Source organism: Amphibalanus amphitrite, unplaced genomic scaffold (genome assembly GCF_019059575.1).
Source record: "Amphibalanus amphitrite isolate SeventyFive unplaced genomic scaffold, NRLGWU_Aamphi_draft 000508F_arrow, whole genome shotgun sequence".
Lineage (NCBI taxonomy): Eukaryota > Metazoa > Arthropoda > Thecostraca > Balanomorpha > Balanidae > Amphibalanus > Amphibalanus amphitrite.
Window position 1 is genome coordinate 48416 of NW_024882002.1, and position 17281 is coordinate 65696.

The window sequence follows — 17281 nt, forward strand, 5'->3', positions numbered from 1 at the left end:
TCAGGGGCACCTCAGGCTCCCGTGCCCCCCCCCCCCTCCCCCCCAGATCCGCCAGTGATGCCACACCACGCGAAACACCGCCAACTACCAGCTGCCGCGCCATAAACACGTGCCAACAACAGTCTTTTTTTTAAGGTCGACTCCGCTCGCGCAACTTTTGATTGACCCTCACTGCTACTATATTGCTTCCATATTATGCTGTGGAAAGCTTTACTTCACCAAGTGGCTAAAAACCTCCATCAAGGTATATTTTCTTAGCAATTTTTCTGGCGTTTTGGGGGGCCAAACAGGCCACTTTAGGCCTTTGGGGGGGGGGGCCATGGCCCCCGTGGCCCCCCCTGGATCCGCCAGTGAGGTCATTGGTTCACCTTCCAGGTCAGGTCAATGACCCAAAGTCGGGAAAATCGGGACCTGTTAGAAAGTCGTAAAGTGTGGCTGCTAAGGGGTTTGTCGGGGTGCTGATCACGAATATCGTGTTAGTTTTGATCACAGATGATGTCTTGAAGCATTTAGACCAGGTCGGGTCAGGTCAGGTCAGGTCAACCAGTAGGCGTCGTGACGGGTATTCGTAGTACGTGTCAACCGCCTCTGACAGCTTCGTAACATGTTACGAAGTCACCAAAACTACTTCGTAAATGTTCAAATGGTTGCTAAATTCGAATTCAGCTCCAAAAACTAGCCTAGAAACATGTAAAACTCGAAAAAGTGAACCGAGGTCACCCGAGGTCACCAAAGGTCAATGACCTGACCTGACCTTCAGGTGACCTTGACACACACGGGAGTAACATCAAATCACATGTTTGAACGTTTGAAACCACGAAAAGCTTGCAAACACGCGGCTAGTGCTAGCCGACATACGCGAAATCGCGATTCCGGCCAAACATGGTCTCTGAAAAGAGGTCACAGGTCAAAGGTCATTTGGGTCAGGGTCATGAAATTTTCAGGGTAGGTGTAAAATTGATCAATGCGAGGGTACTGAAAGTTTCGTCGCTATCGGCCGCTTTTTACGCGAGTTATTCGCGAAAAACCATGGGGGGGAGACCCCCCTACACATGCGAGGGTTAAAGAGCATGAAGTCCTCTCCTTGAGATAATTGTTAGGATTTTAGGGGCGCATGGGCTGCCTTGGTCACCAGCGCTGCCAGTCCGCTCCCAGGAACAATCATCGCAGCTGTATCCCTGGAATCCGCCTTTTGGCGGCACTCTACTGCAGCCCCTACTGACCACCGCCAGCCGACCGAGCCAGTGGAGAGCTCTGAGCTGCCCGCGGCGACAAAATCCCCGCTTTATCGCCACTAGCTCGCGAAATCATAACACTCCCGGCGGCGTCCACCAAAGACAGTGTCCCGCCGCGACGCTGCAGCTGTAATCTGCACTCAGACGCTAGTTTAGCCGTAACTTCGCTACTAATCCCATCACTGGCACCCACTTAAACGGCTCTCTGGTTCCTCAAACCTCCGTCCTCTTAGTATATCATCTCTCACTCTGTCTCTCGCCTGTTTCTCCTTGTGTTTTCTTTCTGCTGTGCCTTTGTCTTTATCCCTCTCCTTTGCCTTTTTCTCTATCCCTTTCTCCTTTTCTTTCTCTTTCCTCTCTCTCTCTCTCTCTCTCTTCTCTCTCTCTCTCATTCTCACTCTCTTCTTCCCTTTCCCAGATTTCATCCACCAATTACACGTTTCCCGTAACTATTTCTCAGCTTCCTCTCACTCCTCCTTTTTCTCCCCGCGTAACAGCGTGTCGCCCTCTCTGCTCTATTCCCGTCCCAGTAACAATACACGCCGACTGGCCGAGCGACAGCTCCCACAACGATCCATGGTGGACCTTCGCGACCTGCTGACGTCCTCGTATATTGGAATAATGCCTGCGGCGCGCCGGTCGGGAGCGGCCGACCCGCCGGCGCCACCCCAGGTCATGCGACCTTCCCACCGTCGACGGGGGGGGGGGGGCGAGGGGGCCGGATGGAGCGGATCGACAGCAGGACAACGGCGCTGGGTCGGTCGACAGCGAACGGCCGAGAGAATGGGTCAGTAGCTGGAGAGAGGAGCAGAGAGCGCTGGCAGAGGGGTGGAGAGAGAAAGAGTGGGGAGAGAGAGAGAGAGAAAAAAAGAGAGATGAGAGAGAGAAAAAAGAGATGAGAGAGAGAGAGAGAGAGAGAGAGAGAGAGAGAGAGAGAGAGAGAGAGAGAGAGAGAGGGGGGGGGCTGGGAGGGCGGCAGTTGATTAATTGGATCGTCCGGTATAGAAAACGAACGGACAGAACGGCCATGCAACGGCAATGAGCTCGGGACTGGCGAACACACGGTCATCGGGACGGAAGAACATACCAGCGCTGCTAAGTAGGAACGAAGTACGACCCGTCACTGCAGTCGGCAAATGCGTTCGACAGCCGACACTGTTACAAATCCTGTTCGCCGTACCGTGCTGACACCGTGACACAGGCCGCTGACACCGTGACACGTCCTGCTGACACAGAGGTCGGCAGCACGGCACGGCTCGCCCCATTGGCTGTGACGGAGACATCTTGCCCGGTGGCGGTGGCGCAGGACAGGCGCGTGGCGCGGCGCTGAACGGTGGCTGACCGGCACGCGACTCCTGCACTGGCGACCTTTACTGCGCTGACCGGCGGACGTGCCGCCCCTGGCTGCTGGCGTCTGGCAGAGGCGCGCCCAGCGTACGTACGGTCACCGCTCGTTTGTCACGGCAATGTGACACTATTGACCGCCTCGTGATGGAGGGAGTGTGTATGGAAATGCGCCGACGCCTTTATCAGCCGTGATCGATAGCTGGTGTGACGGCTGGGCCTCTTGCCCGCTGTGCAGCGCGCGGCCGCTCAAATCACAGAAGACTAGTCGTGGACCGTGACCTGCACGGCTGAGCGTCCCGAGCGTGCAAAGGTCAGAGAGCTGACCGACTTGCAGGGTATTTATGGTGGATGGCTTCATTCGGACCTGTCCGCACGAACGGCCGACGAGGTTCCAATGGAATGATTGTTCATGCTATTTAACGACGGTATTTCTGTCTTGAGAACTTCAACCTGTCCCGCGCTGCCTCTGAAGTGAATCGAAAAGCAAATGTTGGATTCAAACACGCTCTAAATGTCAGGCTGTTTTATTCACGTTCGCTTGTTATGCATAAATGAAGCTTATTACAGCTCTCAGAGCATATCTTGGATTTTTGCTTTGGAACGGCCACTATAACTATGTACACAGGGTGTTTTAATAACTACGTTACTAGTTTTAATAACTACGCTAGTTTCTGTTGGAACATCCGAGTCTCATTAGACACGAAAACCCGTTATTATCTGGACAATCGTCGCACAATAACGAGAACACTGGCATTTCGGAGGCGCCCTGCCATGATTATGGTCGAGCTGAGTGTATCGACTAATGACACGCGCGCGGCATAGCCGAGCGAGCTAGGTGAGCACTGCTGCGCTACTTGTAACTATTACTCTACTGTTTGTAAACGTTCAAGTTATTATTCTAACCCACTACGCCGCTTGAAGCCGATGCTTCGCTGTTTGTTAAGCCGTTATTCTGCTGTCTGTGGGCGTTAGTACGGTGTTTGAAGCTATTATTCTCTCTCTCTCTCTCTCTCTCTCTCTCTCTCTCTCTCTCTCTCTCTCTCTCTCTCTCTCTCTCTCTCTCTCTCTCTCTCTCTCTCTCTCTCTCTCTCTCTCTCTCTCCCTCTCTCTCTCTCTCTATCTCTCTCTCTCCCTTTTACCTCTCTTTCTTTTTTCTCTCTCCCTTTCTCCTTCTCTCCTTCTTTTTCGTTCTCCCTCCTTATCTATTAATTACATGCAAACCCACATTCCACAAACCTTTTTTTCACGGTATTGACAGGGGTGGTTTGTCGACCGTCGACCGTCAGCTCACTGCTCAGTGCTCCCGATATGAATTTCGGGTTCCTGTCTATGCATAATGCAGCGGTCGGCACCGAGCGACGGTGAATGGTGCACCTTGCAAGGCTACTTCCTCAATACTACGGTGCTTCAAGTGACGTTATGGACACACTGTCAATCATTTAGCCAGGTTTCTCAAAGGGCACTGCATTTGTTAATGAATTTTCAGTGATGCTCGCAGCACGGTTGCACGTCCGAAAAGCGGAACTGTGAGAGTATGGTCGTAAAACGAGGCGCCGCTGCATGCCTCGAGTACTTCGAACCGCAAACTCATGACAACTGGACTAATCGCCAAAAAAGCCACTGAAGCTGAACTGAATACTTCCAAATGGAATGCATTTTTTACATTTGCTAAATCATTGGTACCGGCTACTTATCAGGGTCGCCACATTAATCATTTTGATCAACTCATAATGTTTGTAATTCACACGGCTTTACTCATGACAAACTCTTGTCATTTTGAAAGAGCACTTAAAAGGCTTAAAGGCATAAACACTAGATATAGCTGCTAATTAACACACATCATTTCATGAAAAACTACTCAAACTCAAAGGCTTCCTCTTGCAAGCAATACAAATATCCAGGACTTTGCAGAATAAATGAAGATCACAGCCCTTCTTTAACAATTGACTTCATAATGGCCCCTGTTATGGCGCCTTTTCTCTTCGAAATCAGAATCGAGCAGCGCAGAATCTGCCAGTGTTCCGCCACTGTTCTTGTGGTGTTTGTTAAATCGACACCGACACGCGGCATGTGCGTGTCCGGTGGAGTTAGGTCACCCGACCAGTCTCTGCCATCTGTTTTTCTCGGCGCTGTTTTTGCAGCTGCCGTTTTCACACCACAAAAACGGGCACTGAGCGCAGCGGCCGCAGAGCCGCTGATCCTGAATCGCCGCCAGAAATGCCCCGGCACGGTACATTTGTAGCCCGTTTCCTCTTAAAGGGACCCTCCCACCTTCAAAAAAGTTAATGAATTGGCATGAAAGTGATGTCCCTTGGTTCAGAAAGAGCGAACACGAATATCTACCAAATTTCACCGAAAAATATTCACTGGTTTTCAAGATATTAGGCTTTTACTTTTGTTTACTTTTTGGGATCTCCCCTGTTACTAGCCAAGATTCCTTTACTACTCAGGTTGGTTCACTAGGGAAATAAAGGCGCCGTGGTGACGTCATCAGAGGAAATCCTTCACATTCAAATGAAGGGGTGATTTGAATTGCTGATTTTGGCTCGATATAGGCCTACTTTTTTAGTTTCAGTCCCATTTATCGTAATGAGGCCAATTCATTGTTACATTGGTACATCTTTTGATGACATATAAGCCTTGATTTTTTCTCCAGCTCGCCCGAAAGATGATGAAATTTGCATGCATGCCTATGGGTGAAGGGAGATTCTGCCGCCGTGGTGACGTCACGGTAAAGGGATTCTGGAGCTCGTGAACGGGGGCTGATTACTAGCGACTTTATTTGGAAGCAATAATTTGGCAGCCTTAACCTGCGAGTTGCTGGGGGGGGGGGGGGCGTTAAACGCCCCCACTTTTTTCGCCGGGCCATAGCATAAAAACGGCGCGCCGCAGGCGCGCCAAATTTTGGGTACCTGTAGGGAATTGATTGAAGCTTATTGTGACAAAGTTTCAAAAAAATCGGTCGGAAAATTTTTGAAATATCGAGGTTTTAGTGACGTCATGATTTCTGAGTTTTCGACCAAAAACGGCATATGTTCAAAAAATCATATAAAATCACAGAATAGACATACAGACATGCCGTAAACGCCATTAGACTGCCAATACCATGAACAATCAAATGGCTATCTTCGATTGTTGATTATCGTTCCGCATTTTCCAAAATCTTGAAGTGAATCTTGGCAATTTCTCGTGACTACTTCACGACCATGATACATGCATTTTTTAAATTGAACTTTTTTAGCCAAACACGTACACATATGGTAAAATGAATGTCACCATCGTGTTCTACGCCCCAAATTACCCATAAAACATGTGTCACAGGCTGCGAATATCAGTTTTGATTTTCGGGAATATGTGCCTGCCCAGTTGACCTGACCTTGACCCTGACCTATGCTTGACTGACCCCTACATGAAGCTGATACTCTTGTAGGCCTTATATGATGGATTGTGCACCGTTTTGACAGAGTTCATGACGAGAGGCGCCCTTTGCGAAGTCCTGAAGTCCATGCTACTGAAAGCCCGATTTCAGGTGTTTGACCTGACCTTGACCTGACCTGTGACCTCAAAATTCAACTTTTAAGTACTCATCTGAAGCGTCTCGTCGCGTTCTTTCGTTTGCCGCCTCGTGCGTTTCGCTGCGCCTATTGGTTCTCGAGTTATCGGCTGGGGGCGTTTAACGCCCCCCCCCAGCAAACGGTGGGTGGCGAAATACCCCAGCAACTGCCGGGTTAAAGTGCGGCAGACGTTGCGCGCAAAGCAGCGTATACCACCACGCGTTAACGATGGTTTTAGTCTAAGATTTAAAAATCGTTAGATCTCCGCTGACGTCACAAATTCTAAGGGGGCATTCCAATGCATTAGCCCCTTAGAATCCTAAAATCTGCAAGTTTGAAATTCCATATCTTCGAATTAAAGCATTTTTCGATGTTGTGAGTGCCCAAACCGGTATTTGCAGGCCATGGCCACCAATTTGGCTATCTCAACTCAAAACTAATGTTAAGGTGGGAGTGTCCCTTTAAACAAAACACAATGCGAGCATTTCGCTGTTGTCTTCTCAATTGTCTTTCCGAGTTCCAACTTGTAGCCTGGGTAAGTTTCTATTACATCCGTCGTCTGAATGTGCAGGGCTTCTCTTCCGTCCACCGCCTGGAGTAGCTAGGTCACTGCCGCGATTACCACTGGTCCTGGTCCTTATCGCTACCATCTACTCTGATTGATCGTGTGTCAATTAGCCCTCCCATGGGAAATGAGATTGCATCGATGGGACAGGGACCCGCCGGTACAGGTCACAGCGCGTGTGCAACGCTCAACTGGAGGCACAACTGGACGCATATTACTGATCCCCCAGCTGGACGCTCAACGATGCTTACACAAACCCGACTGTCAAAAGGTTTCCACCGAAGGGTTTCCTCTGGCGTGCCGTGGGTGGTGTGGGCGGTTTTCAGTCGAGGTCGCCGGCAGTCGCGTGCTGCCGCTCCAGTGACATTGAGGACATGGGTGGCGAGCGGCGCGAATGGGCGCGCCTCACTCGACTCAGCTAGATGGTGCGAATCGACTCGGCTGGATGGCGTGAATTGGGTCGGCTATGGCGCCAACAGCCGCCGTAATTAGGGTTGTGGGTGCTGATTGCTGGTAGCGTGACTGCAGCGAACGCGCAGCGGCCCGCCGCCGCAACAGTCCGAGATGGTGCCTGCCGGCGCGGCCGCCCGGTCAACATAGAGCAATCAGATTAAGTCCACTCACACCTCAGTTGGCAGGCAGGTCTCTGATGGAACCTGTCGGATGATTTTATTAATATCACTCCCATTCCGCTGGTTTTGTTTCCACTGCTCCGGTTTAATCATGGTGATGGCTGTGCGTGAAATGAGGCCACACAATGAACTTGGCTAATGGAGCCAATTTGAGTTCAGTGCAGACGTTCGCTCTTAAAAACATCGCTTCTATAGTGCTATATTCACAGTTTCAGGTTATGCAGCAGGTACACAATACTCCTATTGCCACCATATCGCTAGAATATCGCTGGAATGATGCTGGAATGATGCAATTATTCTGATATTTTCCTTTGTGGCTGTGTGTAAGTGTTTGGCTAGGTGTTGACAAGGTGGTTTATGTGAAGGTGCTTTCTTCACTGACTACATTCCAGAACACTTTGCACAGAGGCGATGAAAGCAAACAACACACAAAGTTTCTTAAAATGTCACATTTTGTGGATTTATAACGGTAAAGGAAGGGTAATAAAGGATTGAAATTACGACCAACGTTCCGCATCAAAACAACACTTGTGTGAAATAACAAAACAAAAACAAAAAGGCATGTACTATTCACAATGTAGTTTCTACTACGAGTATACCTATACAACGAGCAAGCTCACAGAACGCGGAACACACATTGACATGCGACAAAAAAAAAACTGCTGGGGCATTCCACGATAGATCGACCAAAAATAAATAAAATTTACACCCTAATATTTTATTTTTTGCTTAAAATTGGTCTAATGGGTTATGATGGGCGGGAAACCCAGCTGTGGCAAGGATTTTTTTCTTCGAACAACGGTTTCCGAGATATAGCCTCGGGCAGTTCCTGGAGGTCACACCGCAACCCTATGTTTGGCGGCTTATAACTCAGAAACTATTGGTTTTCTATGGTAAAAACTTTATATGGTTCAACTCGCAATCAACCAACAAACGTTTTGGCTATCTCGGATTTTCGTTTTTTGAAAATTTTGATCACGTGACATCTTGACCTTTTTTTCGAAGGTCAAGATGTTACATCAAGTGTCAATGTCAAGATGTCAAGATGTGACATCTTGACCTTGATATTATCCCAACTGAAAGTCGCAATTTTGTCTGATGACGATTAAAGCCTTATCAATTGTCATTCATATGCGATAATAAAAAAGTGGCTTTCGGCCTGCGTTGGCCTCAGGTCAGGTCTTTTTTATGACCTTCCCATAATTACGAGCGGGAGCGACAGCGAGATCTCGAGAACAAAGCAAGATAGCGACAAGTGGTAAACGGCACAAAGTACACATGGATAAGATCTACAACTTTTACTCAGGTCATTTTCAGGTCGAGTCAAAGATGACGTCACAGGGGTAAAAAGAAAGTCTAAATGGCGGCACTACATATATATGAAGTTTTTCTCGAATAACTTTCAAAGTATCACAGCTAGGAACAAACTAATAGCACCATCGTGATCCTCTCGTCGATCCACATCGAAACATGTGTATGTTGACCTCGAAAGGTCAAGGTCAAAAGTTGACCTTAGGTCACGTGACCTTAAGATCATCATATATATCATTCGATGGGCCTTGACGAGCTGAACACAATGAGCCTATCCGCACGGCTGTATCTCAAACCTGTAAGGAGTTATTAGCAAACAAAAACATTTGGTGACCTTTAATGACGTCACATGACCCAAGAGCAACGTCACAGTTGACCAAGAGCAAAAAAGGTCTCAAGGTAGTCAAAGTTAGTCGTATATGAAGTCACTCATGGTATATTAGGCAATTCCGACGCGTTTTAGTGTAAAAACAAGGGAGCTGATTTTTCCCCAAGTGACTTATAATGGGGTGGTCAAGAAATTGACATCTCAGGTCATCGGTATTGAAATTCAAAACGAACTGGCGCTAGGCGAAAGCAAACACAATGGTGCCTGTTTCACGTATCTTTCTTTATTAGATCAAAAGGTACAGCCAAAACTATTTTGACTTCCTTTTTACCCCTGTGACGTCATCTTTGACCTGACCTGAAAATGACCTCCGTAAAAATTGTAGACCTTATCCGTGTGAATCCTGTACCGTTTACCGCTTGTCGCTATCTTGCTTTATTCTCGAGATCTCGCGTCGCTCCCGCTCGTAATAATGGACAGGTCATAAAAATGACCTGACCTGAGGTCAACGCAGGGCGAAAGCCACTTTTTTATTTTCGCATATGAATGACAATTAATAAGGCTTTAATCGTCATCAGACATAATTGCGAATTTCAGTTGGGAAAATATCAAGATCACTCTTCGAAAAAAAGGTCAAGATGTCACGTGATCAAAATTTTCAAAAATCGAAAATCCGAGACAGCCAAAACGTTTGTTGGTTGATTGCGAGTTGAACCATATAAAGTTTTTACCATAGAAAACCAATAGTTTCTGAGTTATAAGCCGCCAAACATAGGGTTGCAGCGTGACCTCCAGGAATTACCTGAGGCTATATCTCGGAAACCGTTGTTCGAAGAAAAAAATCCTTGGCAAAGCTGGCTTCCCCGCCCATCACAACCCATTAGACCAATTTTAAGCAAAAAATAAAATATGAGGGTGTACAGCTTTGGTCGATCTATCGTGGAATGCCCCTGCTGCCCTTGTCACGTGCCAGACGAGGGCCGGTCACATTCGGCTCAGCTCGGACACGTTTCTCGGAGCGGCATGATCGGAGCAGATGACGAGCGTGTCATCTGACGACCCGGCGACGGGCCAAGACCGAGTGCTGACACCGGATAGCTCAGACATCCGAGAACGCTGGACAAGACGCTGAATAGTGAGGCGTCATCCGAGATCGCGAGAGAGAGAGAGAGAGAGAGAGAGAGAGAGAGAGAGAGAGAGAGAGAGAGAGAGAGAGAGAGAGAGAGAGAGAGAGAGTCACACAAATAGTTACAGTTACGAGTACACAGAAAGAGAGATGCTTCGCAGAACCGTCTGTGCAAAGGATCCAGGCTGAGAGCATATGTGCGCGTGAATTAACTACAAAAGGAGGCACGCTTTAAGATGTTAAAAGGCTTTTCCTCACTGCCTTTGATTGATTGATTTCTACCTGTAGTAAATGACTTGTTAACTTTGAAGGGCAATCAACAAGCCCATCAATATAACAATTATCCAGCCTCGCGTGCACCTGAAACATTAATCGCCGTGACGCGGCTGAAATATTTTTACCTGGATAAATTTCCAGTTTATGGCAAATGTTTCATTGTCGTGTTTTGTTTAGATCATAATTTTTTACAATCAGTTAAAATTCATCATGTTATAAGCCTTTCAAATCTAATTCTTTTTGTGGGTAAAATAAAAAGTTAAGAAATTTTATGCAGTCCTAATTTTTCCAAGAAGTTGTGAGATACAGAGCAGCAACAATATTGTCTACACTCAGTGAAGAACTGTACGTGTAAAACGACATTTATATCTCATATCTCGCCGCGAATCATGAGCGAATTTGCCAACATTTGCAAAGGAGAAACATGCAATTGCGCAATGATTTGCGTATAGGTCTTGTATAACTCACTGATAAACTAAAGTGTCTTGAAAGCTATTTTATACACTTCTCCTTAATAACGTTCAAATGCCACACTCATTTGATACTGTGTGACCCTTTCTTTAGCTGCCCTTGAGGGGTCATGTAGCGTTTTAGAGGCGCCCGCGCCCATTCCCTGAAATTGGCTCATACCTTTCAGTTGGATGGTGCATTGGCGGCGGGCCGAAATGTCTCCCGCTCGAAGATTGCTTCATGTCTAAAATTGCCAAGGTTAGCAGTGTTGATGGGATTTCAGTAATGGCCTTTGATGCCATCCCTTTCAGAGCCACTCGTTCAGAGGCAGACTACAGGATAAGATCAGCTACATCGTAGCAAGCCAGCGCCAAGTGCAGCGAAACTGATCGAGGGCTTCTTATTTTGGCTCGATTTTGATAAAGCAGCTCGGTTAAGGCGGCTAGAACTCGGCAGTGATCTATGTCGCACAAATCCCAATTGTTTATAAGGCGAGAAAAATATGTAAGAAAATCAGAATCACATGAATAACCATTTGACATTTTTCTAAAAGATGTCCATCATTTTATCAAAAACAACCATTTATCATTAAGTCTTTCTTTAGCTATCAGTTGAATATCATGTGAAAAATATGACATCTTTTAACGCTTTCTCAGGTGCATATCGGCGTCCAGTTATCAGCTTTCCTATGTACGAGCATCATGCTTGCACTGGACGTTGTGTGCACATTTAAAGGCGGCAAGGCTTAATTAACATCGCGAAACCTCTGCCAGTCATCCGATCTGACGTTATGCTCAGTTGAAGTGACCATCCCACCACATTACATAGTGTTGAGCTGAGATAGCCAAATTGGGGTCCCTGGCTTGCAATTACGGGTTTGGGCACTTACAATATCGATAATTGTTCTAATTCGGAGATACTTAATTTCAAACTTGCAGTTTTCATATCCTAGGGGGCTAATGCATTTGAATGCCCCCTTAGAATTTGTGACGTCAGCGGAGATTCAACGATTTTTAAATCTTATACTAAAACCATCGTTAAAACGTGGTGGCATATATTGCTTTGTGCGCATCATCTGCCGCACTTTTAGGGATGCCAAACTATTGCTCCCAAATGACGTCGTATAGGAACAGCGGAGGTCCCAAAAAGTAAACAAAAGTAAAATTCCAATATCTGGAGAACCAGTGAAAATTTTTCGGTAAGATTTGGTAGATATTCATTTTTGATCTTTTTGAACCATGGGACATCGCTTTTATGCAAATTGACTAGTTTTTTTTTTTTTACTTAAGTCCTTTCTGCGCAACGTATTGTTGTTTTAGCTCTCTCGATCCTAATTAGTTGTAATGCTCCCACAAGCTTCCATTCCATGTCGTTGTTCCTCAAGTTTGTTCCTGCCTCGGAAATTTCCATTCCGTGTCCTTACTCATTTATCAGTCTCAATTGTGTCAATGTTCTACCTGCCCCTACTCCGTGACCTTGCTAAACTTGTTCCCGTTACATATATGCTACACCTGTCTCCATCCTACTATCTAATGTTTACCGTCTCTTTTCAACCATTCCTTGTCATTGCAATGTCTACCATTCCTTCTTTTCTCCGCCCCGCACACACCACGTCCTTGCTCCTGCCTCCGTTCCCGCTCGGACAGACGTCGGCCGGTCGGGCCGCTCCTCGTCGATTGCGTCGCATCCGACGTGGGTCGTCTGTCGTCCTGTCCCAATGTCAGCAGATTCGGCCGCCGTCACGGTTGACCTGAGCCACTCTCGGCGGCGGACGTGACGCGATCCGACGGCAAGGACACGCCGACAGGGGTCCGATATCGTGCTGCAGCGAGTGGCGACAATACGGAAGGTTAGGAATTTGTCAGCGCTGGCCGGATTTTACGGCTCTCATATCAAAGATAGGCATCCCTTTTATTTATGCCCAGCTAATTTTGTCCGATGATTTTGATAGCGGGAATGATTATGAATGTTGCTTGAACGAATGAATAAGTGAATGTGTAACAGTTCTGAATGTTACCAAATGCCGTGAATGCACATTCACGGCATTTGGTAAGATTGGGCCCTGGTCCGCCGTCGAAGCCCCGGCTACTCTGTAACTCAGTATAGACATGTAAACCGGGTCCATCGCCGACGCCTCGGCTCCTCTGGAACTCGACACACTGCGCTGCAGACGCCTAGGGTAATCCGCAACACGGCATATACGCCCGTCGGCTGCCGACGCCCCGGCCACGCCGCAATACCACATGTACAGATATAAATGTCGTATTGCATGTCGGATATGCATGTCGTATATGCATGTCGTATATACCGGTTCGCCGCCGGCGACGCCTCGGCTACTCGGCCCGGCCCCACCAACCGCCTCTTGACCGGGCACGGCGGCACGCACGCCGGGGGTATTAGCGGACACACCGCCGGGGAAACGGGACACCCAGCCGGCCCGCCAAGGTCACCCGCGCGCCGGCCGCCCGGCAGCGGGGACAGGCATCGACACCGCGAGAGCCGGCAGCCGGGACCGGCGGCGAATGTCACCGCCGGGACAGCTCGGGCCCTCCAGCCAGGACCGTCCCCGGGGGCCACCGAAGCCTGTAGCGGGACCGCTACAGCCGGCCCCAAGGCGAGAGCGGCAGGGCGGCGCCGCCCGCCTCAACCCGACCCCAGTCGCCGCCGCGCGGCCCTGCTCCCCCTCCGGTCACACGCTGGCGGCGGCCGAGCGAGGCAGACGATGAGCGAACACCCGGGACACGGGCACGCTCCATCATCGGGTCGGGGTGCCCCACGCCGGTCGACAGTGATTCACTGGCGACACTGTGCGAGGCGATGGGGTCCAGCCACAGCGAGCTCAAGACGGGAGCCGACCTTGGGCGGAGGGACGCATACCGCCCCGGTTCACCCGCGCAATATCGGTCCGGCCCAATAATCACCTCAGGAGCGACTGCAGTCTATAAATCGGGCACAGGCAGCGGCACACTTGGGGACCTTTCTGCATCTGCCCGGATTCGTAGTTAACCCACCAGGTGCTAGTCAACAACCCGCACGTGGACGCTTGACGTTGGACCTCTCACAGCCCTCCGGGGGATCGGTAAACGACCGTATCAATCAAAATAGCTTTCGAGGCCACTACACCACCATCGCAGAAGCATGTTGACCGGTTCGCGCTCGATGGGCAGAGCGCGCTAGCAATAATATCCGGCCACCCTAAATTCCATTTGGTGCATTTGGCGTTTTGTAGGGGCTATCCTACCCTATAAACGAGCCGACGCGAGTGGTTCCGGCCACTGACAGCCAACTGGGGAGAATGACCGGTGAGATGGCGCGGGCATCGGGGTCCTAATCAACTCATAGCGGCGACGCGGCTATGGAAGGTTAGGACCCTGCCAGGGCGCCACCGAACGTGACCGTGGCTAATCGCCCCATCGACAGACGCAGGGCAGCCCTCGGAGGGGTGTCTGGGAGGGCGCGGGCCGCGGGACCGCCGGGCTGTCGACTGGAGTGGCACGAACGGCAGTCGTCGACGGCGACGGGCGGCGAAAGGGTCGTAGAGTGAGCGAGAAGTTTCCCACCCACCCTCACCAATTAAAAGATGCGATCTTAAAATAAGTGGAACCTTACATATCCTCAATCCAGACTACATCCCGTCGTTATCACTCCGGCGGTATCGTTTTGTAGGGGCTATCCTACCCTATAAACGAGCCGACGCGAGTGGTTCCGGCCACTGACAGCCAACTGGGGAGAATGACCGGTGAGATGGCGCGGGCATCGGGGTCCTAAGCTGTCTGTCTGCCGCCCCTGGCGTCTCGGAGGCTGCTAACGGGGCCCTCAGAGACCTCTGGCCGGCCACGGCGCTGGTCGTCTGTCTCTGGGGGCGCGGAACAGGTCATTAGGACACCCGCGGCTCGGCGCGGGGAGCCTGACTGCTCAGTACCGGCGGACAAAGGATACTCTGGGGACTGCGGACAGCGGACACCCTCATCAGAGCCGATTTTGTCGCCGCGCCGCTCGCCGCCGTCTCCGCGTGGAGAACATCGATTCGATGGCGCGCCGCGCGGCCGGTGGGCGGCGGCGGCGGCGGCGGCGGCGGCGGCCAGTCGGGTCCCGCCAGTAGCGCAGGCACCCGCCCCGAGGTCGTCAGTACGCTCCGCGCGACAGACAGTGCTGCACCTACATATACCGGGAGGGCTTATGATAGACAGTGTGCGTGAGACGGCAATTGTGATAAACGGAGCCACAAGAGCAAACGGTGATAGCGATTACTGTGACTTTGAGTGACCGGTGCTCTTGACTTGGACGACCGTGATCACGGTTGACCATGATTTTCGATGACCTTGATCTCTAGGACAGTGACCTCGGTGACCTTGACCTAGGCTCATGGCGTTCCAGAGTGACGTCATGCCGAGGTGTGTGTCAGTGTGAGTGGTGCTGCGAACGGAGTGAGGGACCGGAGGTGCTTCCGCTCCGGTGAACGGTGCAGGAAGGGAGCACCCCGGAATGGGGAGGGAGCACCGGCTCCCCCGGCCAGCCTCCATGGCTCTTGGGGTCCTGGTCGTCACATGGAGCCTCCTGCAGTGCGGTGAGTGGTGCTGTAGACGAATCACCCGTCTAGCAAAGCTCACGACAGTCTTTCATCGGGAGTAACAGACAAACCTCACGCAAACTTGTCGACTTTCAAACTGACTCGCATAACGCTGCTTTCCATGTTTACCTCTGAATATCATTATGATAAAAGAAGCATAAAGAAGGTTTCACATGCCTGACATACATCAGGTCCCAGGGAATAAATTTGTGCTCTCAGTTGTTAATGTGATGGTATGCGTCACGATGCGTACATTAGGATGCGGCGCGCATCGGTCCCTGTATTAGTCAACTGGCAGAACATTTGTCAACCAAACTACCGTAACCACGCGACAGTAACCGCTCACGTAGGAGTGGAACACTTCCAGAACTCGGATCATGCTCTCTGGTAAGGGAGAAACTTATGCCAGTGTGGGAATATTAGGTAATTTGCCATTCTACCTTTGGCATAAAATTGGTATTTCAGATAATTAGTTATAGGCGATGTCCTAGATGATTCTTGATGGACTTAATCAAAGAAAACAATATTCAATTATAGATCATTTTTTTTACTTGTTCTACACAGTGATTCACAGATATTCAACCACGGCGTTGTCCTGCAAGTCAGCAGAAGCACATTCATATGCCAACTTATTGAATGCTAGTACGTATCTCTTCCTTTGGTGCTGAACCGTTTGAATTAGGCTGATCATTGTTCTATGTCTTTTATAGGGAGAATACACCCAAATGCATTGTTCTTAATGCAATGTAACTATCAAAACGATTCATCAAACTATGCAAGGTGCATGACTTTTTTAAGTCTGGGTAAAGCCTTTCTTTTTTGCTGACCCCATAACGTAGGCTTGGGACATTGAATAAAACGCTGTGGTATATGCATTATGTAGTCTCCACTATTCAAAAATTGATGCCCATGCCTAATGCATATCATATTTTTTTTGACCATGGCACACATTAGAATGCTTAATCATCTTGCTCGTAATTTGCTAGAACTATATTAGAGCTCAATATTCGGGTCAGTTAAATTCATACATAGTCTGCGAAATAGAAGTGCCATGAATCAACATTCAACGCCATAGAATTACTGTTAAGGTAGGGTATGAAATGGAATAAACCCTTTGTTGATAGCAATAATATTCTGGTCTTTGATGAGGCTATTAGCAATTCCCAGTTTAATTTGACTGGGGCCTTGCATCAAGCAAGATATTTTCCATGTATGTTGGATGCATGTTTCAGAATATCGACATTCGTTGCACCTCATCCCTGCCTCCGGACACCATAGCAGTGCGTTTCCCCTGGAATGGCGTGCGTTCTCTGCGGGTCGTCTATCACTCTGTTTACCCACCGCCATTAAAATTAAATCGCTCTCATTAGTTCCACCGCCACACTGGTGGCTTCAATTCCATTGTTTTCAGCCGGTGATTAATCTCCAACTGGCATCCGTCCGGCTCTGTTCGCCCTGGCCAGCACCGCGCGGCTCTCTGTCCCCCCTCCCCCTCCCCGGCCCGGTGGCTTCCAGCCTCTATCTCACCCGACCAATGTTGACGCTCCGTGGCTCATACCATTATCGGCTGCCTTTCGAGGTGATCCATTTCAGAGCGCTCGCGTGTAAACGATCTGGGTGGCAAACAGCTCGGCCGGCGCGCGTCGGCCGCGGCGGCACTGATGGACGAGACGCACAGCCCCGTGTCCCCCCGACGGCGAGCGGCGTGCCTGGCACGGCGACCCCCCCGGACCCCCACCACCGTGTATCGGCGCTGCAGCCCAACAGGCGATCCTCGATTCCCCCCTCCCCTCCCCAGAGCTGAACGTCGATCACGATGATCTGACCTGCACCATTTCCGATTGTGTCCAATATGTGTCTGAAGGAAGGCGGGCACCGCTGTGACCG

The 17281-nt window shown here is 49.6% G+C and overlaps 1 protein-coding gene across 1 annotated transcript in view; it reads left to right on the top strand.

Annotated features, from left to right (window-relative positions):
- Positions 1-14729: 14729 nt before the first annotated feature.
- LOC122392948 (obscurin-like) overlaps positions 14730-17281 on the top strand; it is an 87820-nt gene continuing 85268 nt past the window's right edge. Inside the window, exon 1 of the mRNA XM_043388330.1 lies at positions 14730-15391. Coding sequence (XP_043244265.1) covers positions 15310-15391 — 82 coding nt within the window. The 5' untranslated portion in view covers positions 14730-15309. The remainder of the gene's footprint in view (positions 15392-17281) is intronic.